The 26814-nt window shown below is 32.2% G+C and overlaps 3 protein-coding genes and 1 long non-coding RNA gene across 6 annotated transcripts; 2 read left to right on the top strand and 2 right to left on the bottom strand.

The window, feature by feature from the left end:
• Positions 1-1470: 1470 nt before the first annotated feature.
• LOC130496406 (uncharacterized protein At4g02000-like) lies at positions 1471-2527 on the bottom strand. The gene has a single exon (XM_056988451.1). It carries the CDS (start codon positions 2029-2031, stop codon positions 1477-1479), a length of 555 nt encoding a protein of 184 aa, XP_056844431.1. The 5' UTR covers positions 2032-2527; the 3' UTR covers positions 1471-1476.
• Positions 2528-3371: 844 nt separating this feature from the next.
• Positions 3372-4964, bottom strand: LOC108809464 (ethylene-responsive transcription factor ERF119-like). 2 transcript variants are annotated; one of them, XM_056988515.1, is made up of 3 exons: positions 4712-4964; positions 4522-4575; positions 3372-4481 (listed from the first exon to the last, which is right to left on the bottom strand). In XM_056988515.1, exons 1-3 carry the CDS (start codon positions 4828-4830, stop codon positions 3623-3625), a joined length of 1032 nt encoding a protein of 343 aa, XP_056844495.1. In that variant the 5' UTR covers positions 4831-4964; the 3' UTR covers positions 3372-3622. The 2 variants fall into 2 exon arrangements, with proteins under 2 accessions (XP_056844495.1, XP_018437105.1); XM_018581603.2 differs by having other exon boundaries at positions 3372-4604.
• Positions 4965-19952: 14988 nt separating this feature from the next.
• Positions 19953-20662, top strand: LOC108809093 (protein NIM1-INTERACTING 2). Its single transcript, XM_018581220.2, has one exon. It carries the CDS (start codon positions 20240-20242, stop codon positions 20591-20593), a length of 354 nt encoding a protein of 117 aa, XP_018436722.1. The 5' UTR covers positions 19953-20239; the 3' UTR covers positions 20594-20662.
• A 760-nt stretch (positions 20663-21422) lies between these two features.
• On the top strand, positions 21423-22974 carry LOC130496111 (uncharacterized). 2 transcript variants are annotated; one of them, XR_008935135.1, is made up of 3 exons: positions 21423-21709; positions 22480-22557; positions 22656-22974. It is a non-coding gene; the product is annotated as an uncharacterized LOC130496111 (long non-coding RNA). The 2 variants fall into 2 exon arrangements; XR_008935134.1 differs by lacking the exon at positions 21423-21709 and having other exon boundaries at positions 21721-22557.
• Positions 22975-26814: the final 3840 nt, after the last annotated feature.

Genomic DNA, 26814 nt, shown 5'->3' on the forward strand with positions numbered 1-26814 from the left:
TGCTAAGCTCCAACTTTAAGTTCTTCATAAGAGCTTCATTAGGATACTGCTTGGTGATTTCTCTTTCAAGTTCTACTTGTAAAAGCGCTGTATATTAACCTTGGCGTTACTAGTAGATCCCTTTTTCCACTTCGAAAGCTCTCTCCTGCAGTTAACAATCCGTTCCAAGATACATACTTGCCTACCAGACATTTCTTTACACCAGCCTTTCTTCACGGCATCTTCCACTCCTTCTTTGCCAACCATTCTGTTATCAAAGAAGAAACGACCTCTAGCTTGGGCGTCGCATTCGAAAGCAAAGCCAACCCTCAGGGGTCTATGATCCGATCCGTACATAGACATATATTCCACGTGTGATCTAGGAAAGAGCCGATACCATTCATCATTACCAAAGCAGCGATCAAGCCTGCATTTCACCCACACATTGTCTCTCTTACCAGCCCAAGACAACGGGTTACCAGAGCTTCTCATATCTCTGATCTTGCAGTTATCAACCAAGTTTCGAAAGTTCCAAAAGGTTGAGTCACTACGCACTGCCCCTCCAAGTTTTTCCTCATTACAAAGCAACTCGTTGAAGTCACCGACTAACATCCACGGTTCGTCTCTGCTAACTCCAATATCACTTAGCCGATCCCAGACAGCCTGTTTTTTTTTGTAATTGGGTCACCATATACACACGTCAAGTAAAAGGTCAAAGAGCCCATCTCAACTTGGAGATCTATGATCCTTTTGTCCTGTTGTAATATCGTTACCTTGTAGCATTGTTTCCACATCACCGCTAAACCACCACTCAAACCAATCGGCTCCACTGTGGTCAAGTTGTCATATCCCAATTCTCGTTGCAAATCTATCATGAACTTATTCTTTTGTTTAGTCTCACTCAAGAAAATGAAATCCGGAAAATGCACCCGGCGCATCTCCCGTAATCTCTGAATTGTCTCAGTGCTACCAGCACCTTGACAATTCCAACTCAAGATATGCATTATGGTTGCAGCGGCTTCAATACGGAAGCCACCGAAATATCTGTGAGTTTCAAGGTCTTGAGGTCTGATGAAGATGGAGGAGGGGATGCTTTTCTTTTCATGCTCTGTTACGGAGGAGGAGGCAACGAAGATGCTGCCTGTGATCCAGACTGCCTTGTCCCGGTTCTTCTCTTCCACGCAGGTGGTCTTTTCCTCTGACTCTTCTTTCCATTTGTGCTTGTAGAGACTCGCCCTACAAATGAAGTGCCTAACTGAAAATCCTGGTGAGCTACTACAGGAGCCGAGAGAGTATCACCATTGGTACCAGAAGACTTTTCTTCATCATCCAGGGGACTAAAGCGATATTTGCCCTCAAAAGAGATCCCAGTTTTAGCTTGCTTGGCACGTGACATGTTGTCTGCAGAGCTCGCATAGTCAAACACGTGACCCTTCCCTTTGTCAAGGTCATTGGTGATCTTAGTGATACGTAGCGATGACTCCACTGCATTGTCTGCTATCCCTTTTTTAACTCTCTGGATTCTGGCTCTCCTCTCTGTTTCGTCGGCGTGAGAGATATAGAGCAAAGCCATCGCATGTTCCTCTTTTGAGAGTTCAGGGAAGAGGGGGGGTGGGGAAAGCCTGGAGGGCCTTCAAGCTGTCTGCCCTTAGGCTCAGTGCTAGTGGATGGAGATTCATGATCCTGAGATGTTCTCACCACCATTTGATTCTCTGGTTCCTGTTGCTTGTCCTTGTTAAAACCTCTCTTGAGATAAGGGCACCTGATTTTCCCGTGGGTGAGTCGGAGACAATGAAAGCAACATTTATGTATCTTCTCAAACACAAAGCCAATAGTCACAGCTTCGCCTCCCGGAACATTAAGCTGACGAGTAGCTTTCGCCGGTTTGTCAACATCAAAAGTGATCAGGGCTCTTATATAATCCTTAGTTTGCGAAACTTTCGGATCATATGCGATCTCCTTAACCTTACCCACCTCCGAGGCTAGAGTGAACATGGTATCAATGGTGAAGTAGACTAGAGGTATATGACGGATCCGGATCCAGACCTCCATAGTTTGCAAGAACTTCTCCGGGGGGGGGGGACGGTGTCCACCTTTCAAGTGTCATGGCCCAACGATTGTAAGACCAGGGACGATCTTTGAGCACCGTAACCAGATCCTCCTCTCTCTGGAAGACAAACTGGAATCTGTCTCTAGACAGAGCAATTCCCCGAACACGACCGTAGATCCTCCAGGCGATAGGCATGTAGTCAATCATCCTCGCCATAATCTGGCAGTCTGGGTTTAGCAAGCGACCCAGGAGACTGCACTCATTCTCAGCTACCACCCTGAAACGAGGTTCGTCAGGTAGTGTGAGCGGAGCTTCATCTTCAATCGTCATAGAGCTGATCGCTTTGTGTAGTAAATCAGCCATATCTCCGGTGGTAAGCGAGAGACCAAAGGTGACGTTACGGCGGGGGAGATCGATAGCTGGTAGGAGGTCTAGCGTGATTGACGAGGGATTATCATTAGTAGCACAGAATTCCCAGACAATCTTAAAGGAAATCATCGAAAAAAGGCAAACTGCGAGATTCTTGATCTGAGAATTTGGAAAGAAATGGTAGGGAAATGGAAAGGGCGGGATAGTGGGCAAAGAAATTTGATTTGTGAATACCAATAAGGAAACTCTAATAAATGAAAAGAATACAAAAAAACCGTAGCAAAGAGCCGGTAAATATTTGCTCACACAAAAAACGTGGAGGAGAAAGAATTACATAAGGAAATAATCGATAGTCATAAACCAACCGGAAATCGCCTAGCTAGAGAGAAAAAAAATGATTATGATAAAACGAGACTAGGGAGCTGCTTTTGAATTTAAGAGATTGCTTGACACCAAATTACTGAAAATAGCTGTAGTCATAATCTTTTTTCACTAAAGCGGAATTAGTTGAAAACTTAAAAGATATAGCTTTAAGGAAACCTTTTGACAAACTTGTAATAGACGAATGATTTTATACTTTTCTTTACGAAAACAAGATTAAACTATATATATAAATAACTTCTGGAAATGATTTAAGAACCAACGAAATTAGAGCTGTGATTATTAGTTTGCTAATGTGATCATCAACCAAACCCCACTAATCTCTCTATGTTGCATTAGCTTTTCACGTATACTTTGGACCACACCTGTTACTGTGTCGACTTTCTAAGAAGACTACTGAAAGCATATAAAAAGCTTAAACCCTAACACAAGGGTTACTTGTTGAACTCCAAGGGGTTACCATATGGTTTAGATTAAATGTCAAAAGACGGGACTCATATACATAGCTGAATCTAAAGTTGTATGATCATGGTAAACCGAATCAAAATGAAACATTAGTAATGAATTTAAAGAGGACGAGAAGAAGAAGAAATCACAAAACAATAACTAGGTTTCACATAAATAACGATTATAATTTCAATCTCACCTCTCTCATCTTCTCCACAACATCAAAACTATTAATGTCAACAGAACTGTTTTGTAACACCGAACACACAAAACTTATCTCTTTGCTACACCTGAGATAAACTGCCTCTTCTTTACTGTAATAACTTTTGAAAAAAAAAACAGAGCTTTTTACTTTGGCACCTATAACTAATTAATAATAACACCTAGCTGCAAAACTTATAGGCACGCGATATTAAGAGGAGTTGCGAGATGATGATCGAAGAAAGCAAACTTGTTGTCAATGGTGTTTCCAATGAGACCAAGATCGATCTCCACGTCGGAGAAGTCATAGTCTGGAAGGTCGCTTGGACCGTCACATTCGAGACGAATGATGTTCATATCATCTAAGAACCGGTCGCTCTCTTCTGGCAATAGAAAATCAAGCTCACATGCATTCGAGATCAATGACTCATCAATGAAGAAACCCATATCTGGAATCTGTAGATCTGTCAAGTTAAAGTCAATCAACTTCTTATCAAGATCAATGCTTGACACAGCTTCAACGTTAGATCCTGATGCCGAATCAGACTCATCTGACAGAGCATTCTCAGACGAAGCACCAGCAGACAAAGCATCAAACTCGAGCTTCTTAGTAGCATAAGCATGAGCTGCTTGTTCAAGTGTCTCGTAAGTACCCAACCAAGTTCTTGTTTTGGTGATTGGATGTCTAATCTCAGCAGCCCATTTGCCCCATTTCCTCTGCCTTACACCAACAGGCTTCTTGACACTAGAGGTTTTGGCTTTGCTTTCATCATTATGACAAGACGAGCTCTCAGATTCTGATTGAGAAAAGGGACGGTCGATCTCACAGACATAACGTTTCCTTGTCTGATACGTTTCTTCTTCTTCTTCACTGGATGAATAGTCAGTAGCGTAAGGATCACTCACTACGAAACGAAGTTTTCTCATAGTCTTCAAATCTTCAGATAAACCAGGGAGGCGGTTTAGCTGAAAAGTATTCCTCTTGAGGTTTTTGCAGGGTTTCGTGGCTCCCAAGTAAGAGCGCTTCTTTTGCTCAGCCATTTCAAACCAAACCCTATAAAAACCCTAGAGATAACGACCTCTCTTTGAAGAACAGGAAGTGTTGATTTATGCGAAAGTCTCCACAAGTTTTTACTACCCAACAAGTCCTGTTTCAATTGTTATTTTAAAAGGAGTCCTGTTTCAATTCAATATCCAGAAAAATACATACACCAACCCACTTTAGACACGAACAGAATCACTATGAACAAAAAAAACGTAACTACTTTTATAAAACCCAGTTACCTTTCAGGGCTTAACTTGCATGGGACACGATGTAAATACGAGGAATCAACAACTGTGTTGTGTAAGCTAGTAGATGCAGCTTTGATGAACGAGAGACACACCCAAGAAACAGAGAGCATAAAGTGATTAAGAAGAAGGAAGAAATAGATGAGAGAGAGAGAGAGAGAGAGAGAGAGAGAGAGAGAGAGTAGTCGGAGCTCCGGTTAAACAATTCCGGCAACTTTAGAGGAACCTTTCCTCTCTGTCTTTCCTTCTCTGCACTTCCCCAAAGTGATAATAGTATATATAAGAAGAAGATGGAATAGATCTATGGCCAAGATTTTTCCAGACTTTCACTCTAATAACAATGACAAAATATTAGTAGAATTTTAATGTAAAACTAGATTTTGAGTCTTTGACCCGCGCGTCCGTGCGGGTGTATATTTCAAAAATATATTACTATTTATTTTTCATGTCAATATCAAAATTCTATAAAAAAATTCAAATCTGAAGAACCGAACAGATCACGATCTGAAAGAGTAATACCAAACCCAAACCAATATATTATTTTATTTATAGATTTTAAGAAATTCAAAATATATAATGAATTATAAAAAATAATTTAAATGAATTATCCAAACCTGAACTGAACCCGCAAAGATCCGAATATAATTAGAACTGAAATTTAGAAATATCTGAATGAGGCTGAAATCTTTGACTCCGGAAACCCAAAACCCAAATAAATCTGAAATGAACCCGAATGGATACTTGAACGCCCAGCCTAGTCATAATCTGAACTGAAATTTAGAAATATATGAATGGGGCTGAAATCTTTGACTCCGGAAATCTGAAACCCAATCAGATCCGAAACGAACCGGAATGGATACATGAACGCCCAGCCCTAGTCACTATTATGTATCATATATATGTTATCATATAATTAATTGTATTGTTCCATCATAAAAATAATCATATACTAATTAATAGTATTTTATATGTATCATCTTATAAATAATCACATATATTATATTCTTAAAGTTTAATATGAAATATAAAAACCATAATTTAAGTTGGTATATGAAATTAATCTTTTTGTTGTATTTTTCTTATATATATCGAAAACCTTTTTTAATAATGGTTATTTGAAAATATTTTAGTAAATCAATTTTAAATTATTATTTTGATTTGAAATATATATATATATATAATTTCAATTTTATTTTATTTTTATTTTAGAAAAATAATGTTTTAAGGTAATTAGATTAGTCCATTTTGTATATTTTAAAACTGATATACTTTTATCCATGTTTCAAAATTTTAATTTTTTGCATTAGTTTTTTATGAATTATTATTAATTTTATGATATTTTTTCTTTGAAAATTGAACTCTTGAAATTTTTATATTTGACTAAACTAAAGAAGGTAAAAATACTGTTTTTAAAAAATATATATAATATACTATTTATATTTCAGTTTGTGTTTTTATTTTCACCATAAAGAATTGTAAATAAAAAGAATTGTAAATATAGTGACAGAATTGTAAATAAAAAGAAACATAGAATGAAAGTTGTTTAATTTATTGTAAAAACAATGGATAAATGTTTAAATAAAAAGAAGTATTAAATATGTTATTCATGTTTCTAAACAATTTTTATTTGTTATTAATTTAGTGAAAATACAATGGTTAAATATGTAAATAAAAAAGTACACATTTCTACTATCTATGTTTCCAAACATATCTCATTTATTCTACTATCCATATTTTCAAACATATCTCATTTATTTTATTATCATTGTTTCCAAATAATCCAATTGTATACTTCAACTTTAATAATATAGATAGATTTAATCATACAATATTCTTAAAACAGGTTAACAAACTTAGAATATGCCAATACGATATGTATAATCATACTAATAAACTTACACATCACCAGATGACATTAGGATAAATAAAAGAATTTAGCATATGCCAAAATCGACTCTCCAAAATAACTACCTCTATTTTTTTTCTATTAAAGCTGACTTTTGCAAGATCATACAAACAATATTTAAAAATATGATAGGTTTTTGTAATGTTATTGATTTAACTAAGCAACAAAATTATATTAACAAAAAAGTATAGAAACAAATAGATATCTATAATCGTAAGTTCATAACTAACCATTTATAATATAAAAAGATATTTTGTTTCTATACATTTTAGGATGCTTAAAACAGTGACAACAAATATATAAAGAAGACACATGGGTTAGTTTACAAATAAGTTTCGAAAGTGGAGAAAATCCTTTACAAATTAAACCTATTACAAACCCAAAAGATAAAGATGATAGGGATGAAGGCAAACCCAAATATTTAGTTGGTTTATTTTAAGTGATTACGGTTGATTAAGATTGGTTAAGACAATGGCATGAGAATGTAATTATTAGGGAAAAATTAGGGTTAATTTAATTTTGTGCTTCAGTTTTAATAATTTATAGATTTATCAATTTTAATTTTTGTTTATTTTCTATTGGTTGAAAACCATGTATATTGATAATGATATTATTATTTATAAAACAGAAAAATAATTTATGTCTGAAAATAGAAAGCTACTTTGAAAAAAAGACTCATCAAATTAGTAAATGAGAAATTTAATATCGATGAGTCTAAATTTAAAAAACAAAACGATTGAACAAACACAGATCACAATAATAAAAGCATTGAAGTCTAAAAAACGTAGATGAATTGAATTCTTTTGGTCTATCCTTTTGTTTTCATCCTGAAGAGTCTTCAATTAAACCAGAGACTACGATGGCCCTTTTATTGGTATTCAGATTGGCTTAACAAAACATACTATTTTTGGCATTATTTTATGGACAGTTGGTAAAATAATAGTGACCACTACAGCACTACTTATCGCTGTTCTACAGTGCACCGTGGCTCCGTGAGGTAGGCAAATATTACAAATACAATTGAAAATGTGTTGGATAGTGACTACAATTGAAAATGTGTTGGAGTAATACTCAATTACACTAATCAGTTGGAAGGTTCAATAAATGAACTAGAGATAGTTTACTACACTGCTCTATGCAATTTTTACTTTTATTGAATATAGTGTGACCAATCAAATAATATAGATTTATTTATGATTGGTTTAACTATACCTAATTTATATATCAAATGTTATTTCTAAAATAAATAATATATTTCTTAATCTTTGTGCATTCAACAGTGGCATTCAACTAAAATTATCTACATAAAAAAAAACAAAAGGAGTATAAAATACAGTAGAAAATATGTTAGGTACTGACTACGAACTAATACTCAAATCGCACCAATCAATTTGAATGCTTTTCATTCCGATCACAAGTCCTTTATTCCCATTTTCAAGTTTGTAATTAATCTCTTTCTTTTGAACAACTATTTGTAATTAATCTAATGAGAATAATTCAGAAACCAACAAATGTTTTGAATTCATAGGAGTCTTCAAAGAGTCAATGATTGAGGAAATTGAAGTATTTACAAGCCCACGAGGATTTTAATTCGGAATACGAAATCTCAAATATTAGTTAGTACTCGGATATTTTAGTTACATTCCTATAATTTGAGTGTAGAATATTCAAGTCCTCGGATATTTTAGTTACACACCTTTCGATAAAGTATATAAGATCGAATGCATATGTTTTCGGGACATCCTATAAATCTAAAATAGATTTTATTGTAGGATACCCATACCAGCTGCGTCGGTCTTGTGCCTGGTCCTTCGTAAAAAAGGAATTGAAATTAAAGAAAAGAGGTCTTGTTCTCTCGTTTTCATAAAATAAAATGTTCTTTTGAAAAGATAAAATAAAATGTTTTTTTTTTGAACTGAGGCTTGATAAAATAAAATGTTACGCACTCGTGATTTCTAGATTTGTTTCCTCTATGTGATCTTCACAGCTTTTTCTCTTATCGCTGGCGAGTGGCGTCTGCCACATTCGTCCAGACTCCAGACTCCCTTCTTTAATTACAAGATTGCCTGCATGGAGGACTAAGTTGTTTTTTTGCCTGTATGGAGAACTAAGTTAATAGACTATTTAATTTCGTGACAACTAAGAGTGTGACTGGATGATTTTAATAGCCTTGATACAGTGGAGTAGAAAAAAGTTTCTGCTCAATTACTCTACCTTTCACCAATTAAGTGAAATATGTTTTTATCTGATTTGCTCCAAAGAAAAAAATAAACAGAGAAATTTGTTACTCTACATAAAAGAAAAGAAAAATTTTACTCTTAGTTCCGCTTTTCTGTGGAAGCCCCCTTGGTCCAATGGTTTGACTAAGGGTTCAATTACTTCTACACCCGGAGGTCTGGGGTTCAAACCCCAAAAAATACCAAATTATGCAGATTATGGAAAAACAGGTTACAGGAGATCTTCAGCTTGGTGCAGGGCGTACCATCGAACATGGATCTCATAGGACGGCTCAGAGTGGTGCAGTCAGGCGGGTATTCTTACATGGTGGTAGAATTGTCGGCTGTAAAATCGTCTTTGTAATATTCTCATCATTATAATAGCATATTTAATCGATAATAATCGATCCAGACGTTAAAAAAAAAAAGTTCCGCTTTTCTTTTTCCTCCGCTCCACTTTTTTGTTTTTCACTTTTTTATTCTATTTAATACCAGTCACAGCTTTTTTTTTTGTTCAACTACGATTTCATTAATAAAACTTAAGAAGGTTTGCAGATGGAGATTAAGGCCCGGCCTAAAACAAAAGCAAAGGAGTGCGAGAAGTAAAAATAAAGTAAACAATGAACGCATGCCTGAATGCATGTGACTGCCTACCCTACGTGAAGACATACAATTGCAGAAAGATAATAAAAAAAAATATTTTTTTCTTTTCCAAACTGATATACAACTAGACTTTACCACACGTTTGTGTTGGATAATTTATAATTTTATATACATTATTTTGATATTATCGCAAATATTAAATATATGATTTATATTTTAGTGCTATATACTATTTTTGAGAAAGAAGTGCTATATAATTCTATAATTTTATTGGTTAGATCTTTTTATTCGATTTTATTATTAATATAAAATAATTTATTTTATACATTTCATCTAAATTGTGGCTAAGATATTCAGAATATACTGGATTTAAATAAAAAGAATTTGTACACTCAAAATTAGGAGTATTTTAAATTATTTCATGACAGACAATAATAAAAAATAGAAATTTTTATTGCATACAGTACCAAAATATGATAAATTTGTTTGTTAGTTAGATTATAAGAAGTAATACTTTTGTTTTTTTATTAATAAATGCTTAAAATTAAATTTATTAGTTACTTTGGTGGCATACTAGCATAAGATTGTAAATTTGTAAATTTAAAAGATAATTTTTATTTGTACTTTTATTTTAATAGTATAGATGATCCATGCTAATAATAATCATCAATCCTACAATAGCCAAACTTTCCATGGATATTTTTTCTTTTTGAGAAAAGATTTTACTTCTATTGATGGTTGTTTTTTCTAATACATATTATTATTAATTAAAAAATTTGGATACAAGCTTTTGTCCACTGAAATTGGACTTTTTAAAAAAATGGTAAAGCAAGCAAAAGTTGAGAAAGAATTGATTCTCGAGAGAAAACACTAACGAGAGAGAAGTTCGAGGAGTTTGAAGAACTCTAGCAATTTTTCCTATTGATAGTTACAAAAGGAAAAAAATGTTCATAAAAAGTCTTATTTTGCTAAGAGCATCTCTAAAAGCCCTCTTATTTTAAGGTTTAGCAAAACCTCAAATATAAGGTTTGAGTGTGTTTTTCTCCAAAAGCAAAACCTTATATTGAACCTTAAAACTTCTTTTATTTTACATAATATTCCTTATATTTGATAAAACTTAACTAAAAGCATATTTTTTTACAATAACTATAAAATATACAACACAAGTATTATAAATGAGTTTCTTTGTTTTTTTATTGTGGATCATAAGCTAAAAAGTTATGAAAATGAGCATTTTTGTTTATTGTCATTTCAACTTGTAATATTAAGATAATATTGCATCTCTAATCTGTGTGTTGATATTATGTTCATTTTCAATAATCGTGTAATGCAAAATAATGCATGATGTTATTATATCATGTAATATCATTATTTAGTTTTTGTATGATATTTATTGTATTTTTAATTGAATATTTTTTATTAAAATAAGACTAGAATGATTAAACATGAAAGTTATTAACATTATTTGAAAGTTACACAAGTAAAAGGACTAGAAAAATAAGGAACCTTAAATATAAGGTTTTGTACAGTGAAACCTTATATTTGAGATTTCACTGTACAAAACCTTAAAATTTATAGTTTTAAGATTGTTTTTGGAGTGCACAAAACTTTATATTTAAAGTTTTAGGGGGTTTTTTGGGAGATGCTCTAAGACATGTAAAATATTATTTTTCTAAACAAAACATTGTCGTGAGTATGAGAGTAAACATGATAGATCCTTATTTAATCAAAAGTTGCTGTAATATTGGCATTAAATCAACTTCATTTTTGAAGTTAGCAAAAGAAAGTATTATTCTCTACATTCTTAAAAAAATATTTAACAATAAAAATATAACAAACATATCATACACAATATTAATTAGTAAAGCTAATATATTTTAATAGTATATTACATCCGTTTCGACTTAATAACCAAGTCCTTTATATGCATATTACAAGCTAAAAATTTATTAATTAACATCTTGTATTTTCTTTAGTTGATGTTACAATTTTATTTTCATATAATTTTATTTTTTTTGTATTTTTGCTTTGTAATTTGTATTAAATGTGCATTTAATATTATTTTGTGTAGTATTTCATTTTATTGTAATTAATATATTATATTTTGTATAAGATAAAAATTATAAAAACTAAAATGATAATTATAAAATATGCAAAACTGCATAAGTTGAAGTTAATTATGGAGATGCTCTTAGTCAAAATCATCACTTAAGAATTACAACTTCCGCCAAACTTTTTTTTTTTTTTTGACTGAAGGCATTCATATTAATAGAAAAGAAATAAAATTATTTACAAGCACAAGGCTATAGTTCTACCCTTTTAGTTGGCCAAACCCATATATAATTAAAACCCATAGATTAGGATCAGAAAATTAAAAAGTCCAGTAGCAAAAGAGCCCAGTTCACTCTTTGTCATCTTGTCACTGTTGTTGGAGAGGCCGATCTTTTCATCAGTCGCGATTGTCGTTTGAAAACCAGAGTTGCATGAGCTGTGAAGAGAAGATAGGATTAGTGTGTCTGTAACTGGAGATTCGATCCTTGATTTGCCGACAGACAAGCTTCACAAGGACATCTTCAGGCCTGAATTGGTGGTTGTGGAGGCGCTTGTTCCGCTCCTGCCAAACCCAAAAGATCGTCGACTGCCAGGAGAGTAAGGTGAGCCGTTTGAGAAGTTTATCTTGACCATTAGATTGCATGTGTAGAAGAGTTTGCTCCCAATCTCGCACCGCTTGGAAGCCGCAACGAGTTGAGACCCGTTTCCACACTAGCCATGAGAATTCACACTGAAAAAGATGTGATTTCTTGATTCAGGTTGTAGGTTGCACAACAGACAAGAGGGATCAGTGTTGAGCCCCCAGTTCAGAAGTCTATCACGAGTAGGGCATCGGTTTAGGACGAAGAGCCAAGTTAGAAAGCTCTGCTTCAGTATTCCACCTTTGATCCAGACCGCTTTTTCCCAAGGTACTGATTGTTCTTCTCCCATCAACTTACAATAGATCTTGCTGGTGTTATAGGAAACTTCTTTTTTTCCATCTATAATCCACTCATACTTATCTTCCTCCCCCGTCAGCTGAAAGGTTGTGAGATGTATTTGTAGCGAGAGTATCTCCTCTGATCTTGGTGCCGGAAGCAGCCACACTCCATTCCTGCATAGGTCAGACAAGTTAGCAGATGGACCAATCCCCTGTCTTGTGTTTCGTCCTCCAAGTATGTACTCCTCAAGTGCACCATAGGGAGACCAATTGTCTGTCCAAAACCTGCAGCTCTGTCCGTTCCCCACACTCATCCTTATCCAGGTAAAAACCTCCCTTCTCAATTTGATTAGCTTATTCACCAACCAAGAGTTCTTTGCACTAGGCTTGACTATCCAGAAGTTAGATAGCGATCCTTGTAGTATCTCTGATTTGAACCATGCCACCCACACTGATCCTCCTTGAAAAAATAGTAACCAGATTAGTTTAAGACAACAAGCCTTATTCCAAGTTGAAAGATCCTTTAACCCCAAGCCTCCATACGCCTTTGGTTTTGCTACCGTCACCCAAGAGACTCTCGCAGAATGATGCGCTTCAATGTTGCCTTTCCATAGGAAAATTCCACATAGAGAATTGATTTTTTCGACACACGCTTTAGGCAAGATGAACGCTGAGCACCAGTAGTTAGTAATTCATGCGATAACCGTTTTGATTAGTTGCAACCGTCCAGCAAAAGACAGAACCCTTACTGTCCAAGAAGTGAATTTTGCCTTGATCTGTTGCAGGAGAATACTACAGTTTGCGAGCGTCAGCTTCTTGGTGGTGAGAGGGACTCCCAAGTACTTGACAGGAAGAAGACCGTTGGGCATGCCAGTGGAAACCTTAATGGCATCAACCTCCTCTTGCGTGAGTCCTGAAGCAAAGAAAGACGATTTCTGCACACTAATTGCCAAGCCAGATCGGAGTTCGAACTCCTTAAGCACTTGGAGCACACCTTGGACAGAGCTGATGGAGCCATCAATAAAGATCAACAGGTCGTCAGCGAAGCAAAGGTGAGTAAGCTTCGATGAACTACACTTTTGATGGTACTGAATCTTCATTTCCACTGCTGCTTGATTTAGCATATGAGAGAGCATATTCATTGCAATGACAAACAAATAAGGGGATAGAGGGTCCCCCTGTCGGAGGCCTCGTTTCCCTTTAAAATATCCTTGCACGGTGCCATTGTATCCAACAGTGTAGGAGGGAGTACACACACACGCTCTCAACCAGCCTATTAGTTCACTCGGTAGTTGTAGCCCTATTAGACAGTTGAAAAGGAACTCCCACGATAGAGTGTCGAAAGCCTTAGCTATATCAACCTTTATAGTGATTCGCTTAGGTCCTTTCCTCCTGTGGTATCCATTGACAAGTTCTCCTGCTAGTATAGTGTTCTCCACGATAAGCCTTCCCTTCACAAACGCTGTCTGATTAGGAAGAATTAAGGTGGGGAGTATAGTCTTCAGTCTCTTTACTAGCAGTCGAGCAACAACTTTATAAATAGTGTTAAGGCAACTAATAGGCCGGAACTCAGTGATAAGAGAAGCACCCGGGCATTTAGGAACTAGAGCCAGGATGGTAGAGTTTGTAGCAGTATGCATGAAAGAGGATGTGAAGAATTGAGCAATTGAGTTAACAACCTCCTTTCCCAAAAAGTCCCATGTAGCTTTGAAAAAACCTGAGGTCAAACCATCAGGCCCAGGCGCCTTGTTTGCATTGAGTTTAAACATAGACTTCGTGATTTCTTATACTGATGGAATAGTTATCATTTGTGCAGATTGAATCGGAGTCGGAGAGAAGGCAGTGAGTAGAGCGAACCAGGCTGGTGAGGAATAAAGTTGCTGAAGAAACATAAAACTCAGGTCCTAACATGCTTTGAAAATGCGAGACAGCATGCAAGCTCATCAAAACCGGATCCGTTATGTAGATGCCAGACGACAGGAGGAACGCTCTAATGGAGTTGTAACTCAGTCTTGCTTGGAAAATTCTGAAGAAGTAAGCAGTCTTTTGATCCCCTTCATTCAACCAATTAATTCTTGACTTCTGCCTAAAATAGCTCTCTTCTATCTCTCTTAAAAAAGTCCATTTTTGATGCAAGAGGCGCTCTTCTTGAAACAGCTGCATTGATGGAGAGTGTAACGCTTGAACCTGCACAGCTTGTAACAAACAGTTAGCTTCAACAACTCTCTCTTTTAAATTTGAAAAATTATCTTTGTTCAGTTGTTTCAAAACTCTCTTGACATTTTTAAGTTTCCAACAGAGCCGTGTAAGAGTCACAGCCTCGCTTCCGGTTTGATTCCACGTCTCCTGCACCAGTTGGTGAAACAGCGGGTGTTTGGTGAGATAGTTAAAGAAACGAAAAGGCTTGGTTCCAGCTTTTGGGAGGTCTTGGGAGAGGTCTACAAGGCAGGGAGTGTGGTCTGAGATTAGGGGAGGGAGGAAGGTGGCAGTGGAGTTGGGAAAAAGGGAGAGAGCCTCAGTGTTAATCAGCAGTCTGTCAAGCTTTTTAGCTATAGGGAAATCAGGCTGGTGGTTACTCCAAGTAAACAGGGGACCGTAGAATCGCAAATCAAACATCCCCATTTGGTGAAGACAATCTCTGAATTCAGCCATTTGCTCAGTTGTTGTACTAACATCCAGGAGAGAGTGCTCAGAGTGATGCGTTATCTCGTTGAAATCACCTCCCAATAACCATGGTCTAGTATTGAGAAGCAAAGATTGTTGCAGGTCCAAGAGCTCCACCCATAAACCCGCTCTTTCCACTCTTTCATTTGAAGCATACACTGCTGTGTATATGAAAGGGGGAGTCCTAGGGAGAGTAACTTCACAAGTTAAAGATTGGCGCGATTGATGAAGGACGTTGACTGTAACATTGGCCTGCCAGATAACTATGATTCTTCCGTCCTCATCACTCAAGTGGTTTGTTGAGTAGTTCCAACCGCGACAAATAGTTGATAACAGTGAGGTAACATTCTGATCCTTTATATGGATTTCAAGAATTACACCAAAAGAGGGTTTATAAATAGATAGCCAATCAGAAAAATGGGTGTGCTTATCGGGGTCATTTAGGCCACGGATATTCCAAAAAAATAACTTTGCACACATCAGGTAAGGTTAGGAGACTCCCCCGAGGAGAGAGAGTCAGAAGAAGCCAAAACAGAAAAAGAGTTTGGGTTAGGAGTAACAAAAGGTGGGAGGGTAGAGGATGGAGGTTTTAAAGGAAAGGAATGATTGGAAGGTGGAGATATAGAAGGGTCAGAGCGGGATCTTTTTAGTGAGTGGGTTCTTTTTGGGCTAGAGGGGGAGGAAGGGGATGGATCAACGTTTGCTACTGTAGCTACATTATCCACAGTAGCTACAGTAGCAACTAATCCAGAGTTTTGGGTTTCACAGGTGATGGAAGCAGGAGGCATTTCTATATCACAAGTTGGGACGATCTCTTGTGAGGCTAAGGACATGGGAGTAGTAGAACTCTCTTTAGCTGCTGGAAAAGTAGCAACCAAGGAGCGAGCAGTTGATGGAGGAGAAGCTAGGGGAGGGTATTGGGAGAGGGACAGGCGGGGGGAGGAGTCGGGGGGGGGGGGGTGAGGCGGCAGAGGAGGGATGGGGTTTTGCTGTTCACCGGTGGTGAGCGACGGCGGAAACAAAGCGGAAACAAGGCGGATCGAAGTCCAGGGGTTTGACATTGGAAACTGTAAGTTCCTCTCTCTTCCGCCAAACTTCAATTTAAACTTCAATTTAGATCAAGAACAATTATAGTCCATTTAATTAACCCCAACAATTTTATGATGTATTTTTATCTTACAAAATATTAGATGTGATTTTATTAGGGAAATCGGCCAAAAAAACACTGAACTTTGCAAGAATTACCAACAGAAACCCAACCTTAACTGTTGACGTTAAGTGAAACGACGTCGTTTCGTTTTATTTGATTTGAAAATAAAAAAGGTAGACTCCAAGGTTCGAACCCAAGTTGTTTGGATCAAATGGCAAGGTATTTAACCACTATGCTAGTGGCACATTCAATGTATGAACAAACACGTTTACTTTTATTTAGTATTAATTTTGAATATAAAAAATTCTCTAAAAATTTAAAAGATCTTTAAAATTCCAAAATTTTGAAAAATAAAGAAACTTTTTATAAAATAATTTTGAATTGAAATTAAAAATAAAATTTTATTTTTACTTTTAAAAATCAAAAATCTTCCAAATTTTACATTTTTAAAAACAAATTCCAAAAAAAGAAAATTTTCATTTAAGATTAAAAAATTGAAAAAAATAAAAAAAAATCGAAAATAACAAAAAAAAAGTTATAAAGAAATTTGAATCTGAAAATAATCAGAATCTATAAAAATAATTTTTTTTTATTTTTATTTTTTATAAAAATGCCAAAAAGAAAATTTTCATTTTTAAATTATTAAAAGAAAATTTGAAAAAATAAAATAATTCGAAAACAAATTCAAAAAAAGTGATAAAAATTTTCAAATCTGAAAACATATAATAAGAAACTATAAAAAATAAATAATAATAATAATAATAAAAATTATTTTTTTATAGTTTCTGATTATATGTTTTCCGATTTGAAATATTTTAACTTTTTGGAATTTTTTTCGATTTTTTTTTTCAATTTTTTTTTATAATCCGGAAAATGAAATATTTCTTTTTTGGAATTAATTTTTCAGTTTTTAGAAATTTTAAAGATCTTTTTAAGTTTTTAGATAATTTTTTTTATATTCAATCAGTACCAAATATAATTAAATGTGTTAATAGTTTCATTGATTGAGCCACTAGCCTAGTGGTAAAGTACCTTGTCATTTGGTCCAAATAACCTGGGTTCAAACCCAATGGTCGACTTTATTTTATTTTGAAATCATGTAAAACTACGTCGTTTCATCTTATTTCAAAACGACGTCGTTTCACCTAACACCAACATTTAACGATGTCATTTTTTCTGTTAAATTTGCTGACGGCGTGCTAAATTGGCAAGTCAACGAAAACATTGTTAATTAATTCTAAAGTCAATGAAAAGTTTGTGTTTTGTTTGACCAGCCCATATATCCATGTTTATTTTGGCAATTCCTGCAAAGTTCAGTGTTTTTTGGTCGATTTCCCGATTTTATTATGTAAAGGTCATAGATTTGATAATCTCAGCATGCGCCATAGTATCATTGTATAACCAAACTAATAATTAAAACTGGCACTCTTATAAAAATATCTATTTCATTATTCGGTTGGAAAGAGAGGTTAGGGGTGATTACCAAAATTAAAAAAAAAAGAGAGGTTAGGGGTCTTTTCAAAAAAAAAAAAAACAGGAGAGGTTAAATGTAGACATTAGATCACGTGATCGATAATCATAAACGGAAATTGCACCCTATAAGGCTATAAGCAAAAAAACTATTATTATCATTTAAATGTGGAAACTTTTAATAAATAAATAGTACATCTAATTATTAGATGTAGAGATTACATTAGATCACGTGATCGATAATCATAAACGGAAATTGCACCCTATAAGCAAAAAAAAAGCTATTATTATCATTTAAATGTTGAAACTTTTAATAAATAAATAGTACATCTAACTATTAAAGTAATAAATGGACACGTCAGATAAGTAGCGAGGAAACAGCTTAGCCGCCTACCGTGGTCCCCACTGTCACTTCCGGGCTCGCTACGTTTATTCTTCAATTACAGATATTTATTTATTCTCCCAATAAAGAGTTCAAGTCCAAAATATTGTTAACGAAAAGCCCAAATTAGGCCTACTTTTGTATGTGTATTCTCAATCCTGATTGTTGAGAGATGCGAGGTCTATGTTTTATTTTTCCACGAGTTACTAGACCATATTCAATCTATTTTTTTTTGTTTCTGATGACCAAAAAAACTCAGTGTATTTGCTATTTTCTTCTTTGAAATAGAATAATTTTATGCAGGACCGTCTCAAATTTTTTTCAGACCCTGTTCAAAAAATATTAATGACACATTTAAAATATAATAAAATAATTTTAGAAATTAATAGCTCTATTTATATATAAATTCTAAATTAGTCAATGATATATCTAAATTTTAAAGTTTCAGACCACAATTTATGTATATATTGTTGAAAAATTCTTATTTTTTTTTACTTTTATACTTGGACCATATTCGACCGCTCTAGTTGCACGTACTATTAAGCAGCCTGATTTTATGATAAAGGTGAAATATTCTCTAGTGTATTGTTTTAAAACGGTAATCTCTAATTTTTTTGGTTCTACAATAATTTCTAAATATAAAATAAAAGATAAAAATGCCATTTCTTTCTTTATAAATAAAGAGAAAATAGTAACCTTTATTAAAAAAGAATAAATAGAAATCGGTCGAAATAGTTTCACCTCTAAATACTATTAATGTTACTATAGAGATGAAAATATAAATGAGTTAAAAATAATTTAAGGTCTTTGTTTTTTGTTAAAAACTTTATATTTTATTATATTATTAAAATTTTTAATGGCAACATATTGAAACAATTAAAATTGGTACAATTTTAATGATAACAAAATATATAAATACATAAATAAATATAGAAATTTTGTTATTGTTGACTGCAATTTAGTACGATAATCAATTTGTAACAACTCTGTTCTAAGTCGTTGTTTAACTCTGTACTTTGAAGTCTTTGTTTATTTACTATTCAGCATTGTTAGTAATCGGCGAGTGTCTTCTAGAATCACGTATTGATAGGCCTAAAACATTATATATACACAATATTCTACAATTCAATTTTCAACAAAAGTAGTGTTTTTAAGCAAATCAGTAACATGTTTCAAAAATAAAAACATCAATATCAACTAAAACAAAATTACCATTAGACGTAATAAATTATAAACTAATGGTTTAAGCATAGATGTTGGTTTTACTGTGCATCATCTACTTCAAAATTTGGTAGAAACAAAGATTTACGTTATATTTAGATTAGTTACAATATTTTTTTTTTTTGCTAAAGATTAGTTACAATATTTCTAAGCTGTTGTTTTAAAAAAAATTATAATAATATTTTTTTGTCCGAAAACATAGAAAAATAAATAACTATTTCTATCCTATGATAAAAATATTGTTATTATAAAAATATATAGAATAAAACTGTATTTCTACTATATATATTTCCTATTTTTGAAAATAGCAACTTATATTGACGACATACAATAAAGGATTAAAATTTAAAAGTTCAAAGTCTAAATTATTTCTAGTTAAGGATAAAAACTAAAACAAAATTCAACATATTTATTAAATTTGTGATAAGTAAATCATTAGTTTCTCATTAGAAAATATAAAAATACCAATATCAATTATTAGTGCTTATATCAGTCGGAAACCATTGCAATCACGGAGTTTGTTTTGAAACGACAAGTCGAATAAAAAAACTAAATAAATAGTCACAGGAGTACCTTTTCCACGTTAAAATGATAACAATTCATAAGGTCTTGGTCTTTTTTTCTCAACCGTTCTTGGTCTTTCTTAAACTGTAGACTATCTATAATAAGCCGATAACAAAGATTCCACATGACTTCCTTTATTCTATAATGCCCCACCCCACTTAAACGGCAACGTCATGCAGCTAATCTTTAACGTCGTAATGATGATGTCATCATCGATCTCTAACGTCCATTTCTTAATCTTGAGGTCGACGATATTCGACCGTTTAAAGTCCACACCGACGGCCTATAAAGAAGAGTATCATATTAGTTCTACCAAAAAAGAAAATTAGCTTATTAAAACTTTCACGTCTAAAAGTGTCGTTTCTTGTGGTAAACATGAGCTCGGAGAAGAAACAAGAACGCCTCGGAGAAGATAACGGTGATGGAAACAAAGGGTTATCGTCAACGGAAGTTGTACGTACGGTAACGGAGGAAGAAGTGGATGAGTTTTTCAAGATACTACGTAGAGTACACGTGGCAACACGGACGGCTGCGAAAGTTAACGTCGGTGTCGATGAACGAGAGTTACCGTCTAAGAAAAGGAAACGGAGTCAGAGTCTTGGTTTGGTAAACTCATTGCATGGTAACGGTGTTAGAGATGGAGAACTCGATGGAATAACTCGGGTCGGGTTAAGGAATTCGGGTTTGGATCTGAACTGTAAACCGGAACCTGAAACCGTTAGTTTGTAATCCTTCTCCAGAGTTTTACATCTTTCTTCCTATAATTATTTTTCAATATTACCTAAATAGTTCTTAACATTCTATATGACAATATTAGTTTATAGTAGTATATTTACGAAGCTTCGTATTAGCTCTTGTTCATGAGCATAAATCATAAATGCTGCCAATAAAAATCTTTGTTTTTAACAATAAAAGAACAGAAGTCTCTGTAGTTTGTTGGTAGTAAAAAATGTTACATCGTGGTCCCTTCACGCGCTATTAATTATATACACCGTTTATATTATTGACGAAATGGATCAGTGAATCTAATATTATTATTAAAACCGTAAGTAACAAATGCCTACCAAAAAGAAAAAAAACCGAAGTAACAAATTAGTTTTTTTTTTGAAAACATAGATAGTAATTAAAAAAAAATATTGTACGTTTGAAAACATGAATAACAATTTAAAAAATAAGAATTGTCTCGAAACATGAATAATAGTTTTGAATTTTTTTCTTTTTTTAGAAACATGGATAGCAGATTAAAAAAAATTTGTTTGAAAACATAAATAACAGATAAAAAAAATTTGTTTGAAAACATGAATAATAATATAAATATATATAATGTTGTTTGAAAATATGCATAGCATTATATTAAGAAAAAACTAATTTATATTATTAAAAATTTGGAAATCCATTATATTTTGAAAAATTATCTATTAGGGTCAATTTTAAAATATATGAAAATGAGGTAATCTAATTATCTAAAAACATCTTTTATATATTTCAAATCAAAATAATAATCTAAATTTATTTATATCAAACATTAATTCAAAACTATACATATATTCAAAAAAATTTTTACTAAAATATATTCCAATAACCATTATTAAAAAGTGTTTTCAATATATATAAGAACAACACCATACAAAATCCAATTTCATATACCAACTCAAGTTATGGTTATTATATTTTACATTAAATTTTAAAAATATAATATATGTGATTGTTTATATAATATTATGTATAAAATACTATTACTTATGATTACTTATATAATGATACATATAAAATATAATTAATTATTTGTGCGTGTTTATGCTACTAAGGTTTTGAGTAGGAGTGGGCGTTTGGATACCCATTCTGGTATGGTTCAAGTCTATTTGAGTTTCAGGTTTTCGGGGTCAAAGATTTTAGCCTTATTCGGATATATATAAATATTGCATCAAAGTCGATTCAGATCTTTGCGGTTTCGGTTCGGGTTGGAATAATTCATTTAAATTATTTTAAAATTTTTAAAATTCATTATATAATTTAAATTTCTCAAAATCTATAAAAATAATATATTAATATATATTTGAATAACATATGTCAAAAATACATAAACTTAATATATAAATTGGTTTGATTTAAATATTTGGATAGAAAATCTATAATTATTTTAAGTATTTTTGGCGTTTTGGATATAATTTAATTATTTTAAATATTTACTTTTGACTATTTATATATATTTTCAAGTATTTAAACCAACTTAAAATTACCATATATATTTTGGATGATTTTATATACATTAAATCTAAAATGATTATTATATATATAAGTATATAAATCTATTTTAGATACATTTAGGTATTCGAAATACTTTTGTTCAGATCGGATGCGGTTTCAGTTCTCTAAATACTAAAATTTTGAATAATTTGGATATTTAATCGAAATCGGTTCGGATTTGATACTACATTTTTGGATCAAGATCGGTTCGATTTTTTGGATCTGGGTTTTTTATTGAACCTTAATATTAACATGAAAAACAAATAACAATAAATTTTGTAAAAAAATACACCAGCACGAGTACGCAGATAAAAATGTAGTTGATATTTAACAAAGCATTTTAATAGTAGTTTCTTATTTTTCCACAGATGTGCCTTTGGGAAAAATTGGCCTAATGAGCCTCTGGGCCAAGCAGACATGATCTAGTAATAAATCCAGTATATCAGGTTCCACAAAATTATCTAGTAGATATGTCCTTTAACTTAGGAAATTTAATTCTGACAAATCATGTAAGGTGAAAAGTGTGTTAATTGGGTTATTATAGGTTTTCTCTTTGGTGTTTAAACCCGGCCAAACAAAGTCCAAACAGACTGATGAGCGGGTAACACAAAAATATTGACGGATGGGTGGTCAGGAGGTGGCCTAAGCAAATCAAGCACATTGGTGCAGATAATTTTCGCTCATTCTTCTCAGTAAAGTTACATTCTTATGCGTACAATGCACTCGCGATTTAGACTTGCTCGAATTAGAAATTGTCATTTATGCTTGTCATCAATTAAAAGTCTAAAACTCATTAAACATGAGCTGTAAATCAAAATTTATATGATACCTAAAGATTTTAATTACAAACTATATTATCTCAAGTTATTACTTGTACTAAAAGTTTTGCTTTGTAGAAATCAGAAACCGAATTAAAATAATATATATAAAATATGTTAAGGAATTAAACAAAACGAAATAAAAACAGACTGAAAACGTTTTCATAAACGTAACATACAGTCGAGATACTATCTACTTCTTTAATTAAATATTCGCTCCATAATGAGATGGGGTACAATAAAATATCGAGTCTCAGAATACAATCATGTAAGACGAAACATACATCACTTATGATCATTTCGACGAACTATAAACTCTATGAAATACTCTTGAATTATTGAGTTATGCTAAGAGATTTTCTCTATTGGTCTCAGTGTAAAAATGAGAAGAATGAGGAGGAGACAAGTTATTTAAAGAGAAGTATTGGAACGGTTTTCCAAAACTATAAGAAAAATTTATCATAACCGTTGAGAAATTTTTTATGCAATATCTCTCCTCTGTTGACTCGTTCTGATCTATTCCAAACAAATAAAATTTGTGTGTGTGTTTTAGACGAACTATGAGTCGTTTATACACTAATCTCATATGTTACTTAATTTTTAGAAATGAAAAAGCAAAAGGTTAAACTTAATTTGGTCTAAAAAATCTTAATGGGCCAAAACCCAAAACCCAAAATCCACGCCCAGCTGAACTGGTCGGCGGCAACACAGCGTTAGGAGACTTCCTTCTCCTCGAGCCATTTAGCATATGGCATATCAGTGTACATACATATATATATATATATATATACTACTCTATTTTTCTCTGCCTGGCCGATGTGAAACTCTTCCCGGTTGCTATTTTTCATTTAGTTGACACTTCATTGGATTTACTGCACCTAAAATCCATGTCATTTACATTCATATCTATATTATTAAAATAGAAGTACAAATATAAAATATCCCTAAAATTTTTCAACTTATTTACAATGACATACCACTGAAGTAATTAAATGAATTTATTTTTAAGGAATCATTGCTTTTTCTTATTAAAATTGAAGTACAAAAATAAACTAGTTTACACTATTAAAACTGAAGTACAAAAATAAACTAACCCTTAACCTAACAATTTATTTTTAAGGAATCATTGCCTTTTCTTATTAAAATTGAAGTACAAAAATAAACTAGTTTACACTATTAAAACTGAAGTACAAAAATAAACTAACCCTTAACCTAACAATTTAATTACAACTAACATTAAAACTGAAGTACAAAAATAAACTAACCCTTAACCTAACAATTTAATTACAACTAATGCCACTGGATAACTATCTAATGATTATAATCCTAAATTTTAGCATTTATTGTATTATCAGCATTTTAAACAATCATAATTAATATATCTATATTATTAAAATTGAAGTACATTCGGAAAATAACACTCGATTCATCTTAAATATTATAAGTTTTGCCACTGCCTTTTTCTTTTAAAATAGTAAATGAATAAGGAAATATTCCATAGAATACCAAACGTAATATCCTGTACGTTTATAACTGATTAATTAGTTTATATCTAACATATATGCAACATTATTTTATAATGGTAACGAAGTATCCCGAATTTAGTGCTCGTGGCCATCAATTTGAATATCAAGCATATTTTTTAATAAAATCTACTGAAATTATAGTTTCTATAATATTTTAATTCACCCACAACATATGCTATACTTCTATAAGAAACTCACTCTCCGGAAACTATTGCTCCAACTACTACATAGAATAAATGTATATATTGCATTTGCAGATACTTTATGGTATTGGTATATTCCAAAGCTAAAAACATAATTTAAAAAAAAAAGTTGAAAAAATCATAAAATTAATAATAATTCATAGAAAACTACTGTAAAAATAAATAATTTTCAAAAAAATAAACAAAAAAACAATAGGTTCATATATGAATTAACTCAAAAATATGACTAAATTTTTTAAGGTATATAACTTTGTAAAACTATTACTATAGTCTTTACGGGTCACAACATTTTAGTGACGCTCCTGTTACACAATACAGTGATTAAACAGTTTATTTATAAAACTGGAACCATTAGATTGTAATTTTTGAAATGTTTATATATCATAAAACAAAGACCCGATTGGGCGGGTTATGATCTAGTTTTTATTAAAAGCCCGGCAGCTTATAGTATTCCAACATACTTTATATAATATTAATATTTCAATTTGTTGGTAATATTTTGGTCTAATTCAAGTTCAACCTTCAAATTCCTACAATGAAGTGGAAAGTTTATTTTTCAAATTTCCATTTTTCCAATTTGTGATTCATTGGTTGCATTAGTGTTTTTTCTTTCCAACAAAAGGCTAATCTAATCTAAGAAGATTCCAAACCCGCTAGCCAGCACGGAAGGGTTGTATTAGGTAAAAATGTTTGATTGTGATGTTTTCAAAAGAGGTAATGTACACATTGTACACAAGTATTTCACATATAGAGTCAATATTTGCTGGTATTCAAAGCAATATATTATCGAATATTTTTCCAATAACGTTTTTGTTGATAGTTTAAACTTTATGATATAATAATGAATAATTATATTTGACGTTGTAGTTGTAATTGTAAGTGGACAGAAATTTGGGAGGAAATGAGTCTTTATTACGAAGCTTAAGTTAATTGAACAAGTCAAAAGTTGGTTATAAGATAAACTAGAGTTATTATGAAGCTTTTTGGTTTTGAAGAGTGGGAAGTTAGGGTTGTGAACATGGAAGCTAACAGAGGTACGCTTCGGTTATACTTCAAAGTGTTATTAGTTGTGGATTTAAGCAATCCTATGTCACCTCGGGTCATCCGGGATGGCTGAATGATCTCTTTGTTAGTGAAAGGAGTTACGTCTACTTAGTTTATTTCACGAGAGTTTTTTTTATGGAGGTTAGGGTACGAGGGTTGCTGGTTTGTATGAGTGGGGTTGTTCTTTGTTTAAATACTTCCTGAAGGGAGATGGCTTGTAGGTCTGAGCATTGTTACTCTTTTAATATATCAAAGAGTTTTAGAGAAAAAACAAAAAATAAATTAAAGTTTGATCCGCACGTCTATGCAGATTTTTTATTTTATTTTATAAATATAATTTTGATATTAACATAAAATTTTTAAATATATGATTTACATTTTAGTGTTACGTATTGCGTAACTGTATAGTATTACTGTTTAAGTTTCTTATTTGATATTATTAATATATAATTATTCATATTATACATTTTAACTTAATATTTATTGTTATTATATAATAATATATTTCCCATTTCAATACAATAAATTCATAATCTGAAATAATCAAATAAAAAATCTCCTTCAAAATATTGTTTTTTTTTTAATTTTCAATCATTTGCATACAATACATTTCTAAAATTTATTTAGTTATACTATATAAATATATTTGTTTAAGATAATTTATATTTTCATGTTGTATATTTTAGAACTTACCAGTTTAGTATATCACGGGATTTTATAAGTAAATACATTATTTTGTTTGATTAATTTAACTCTACTATTTTATTAAATTTATCGATATAGTATATTTTTGAATGTTTTATGGCATTAGGTTTTCTGAATTTTTTTTTATAAAATCAAGATTTCAAAATATTATACTACTTTAGATTTTTTTACAACATAACTTTTTCGTGTTGCATTTCAAAACATTATAATTTAGCATCTATGATTTTATATTTGTAAAATTTGGTTTATTATCATTTTGAGTTTGGAATATTTGTTTTTAAAATTTTATATTTGGTCTAAGAAAATTGAAAAGTTACACAACTATTTTGAGTTTTGAAGATTATATGAATTTTGAATTTTTGTTTTACTAAATTAATATGTTATTTTATTGAAAAAATTAAACTTTT

This window comes from Raphanus sativus, chromosome 6 (genome assembly GCF_000801105.2).
Source record: "Raphanus sativus cultivar WK10039 chromosome 6, ASM80110v3, whole genome shotgun sequence".
Taxonomy (NCBI): domain Eukaryota; kingdom Viridiplantae; phylum Streptophyta; class Magnoliopsida; order Brassicales; family Brassicaceae; genus Raphanus; species Raphanus sativus.

Coding starts and splice junctions, on each gene's coding strand:
- LOC130496406 (XM_056988451.1), bottom strand. CDS start 2,031: ATGGAGGTCTGGATCCGGATCCGTCATATACCTCTAGTCTACTTCACC.
- LOC108809464 (XM_056988515.1), bottom strand. CDS start 4,830: ATGCTCTCTGTTTCTTGGGTGTGTCTCTCGTTCATCAAAGCTGCATCT. Junction 4,576..4,711: donor TGCAAGTTAAGCCCTGAAAG/GTAACTGGGTTT, acceptor CAATTGAAACAG/GACTTGTTGGGTAGTAAAAA. Junction 4,482..4,521: donor CGCATAAATCAACACTTCCT/GTTCTTCAAAGA, acceptor GGGTTTTTATAG/GGTTTGGTTTGAAATGGCTG.
- LOC108809093 (XM_018581220.2), top strand. CDS start 20,240: ATGAGCTCGGAGAAGAAACAAGAACGCCTCGGAGAAGATAACGGTGAT.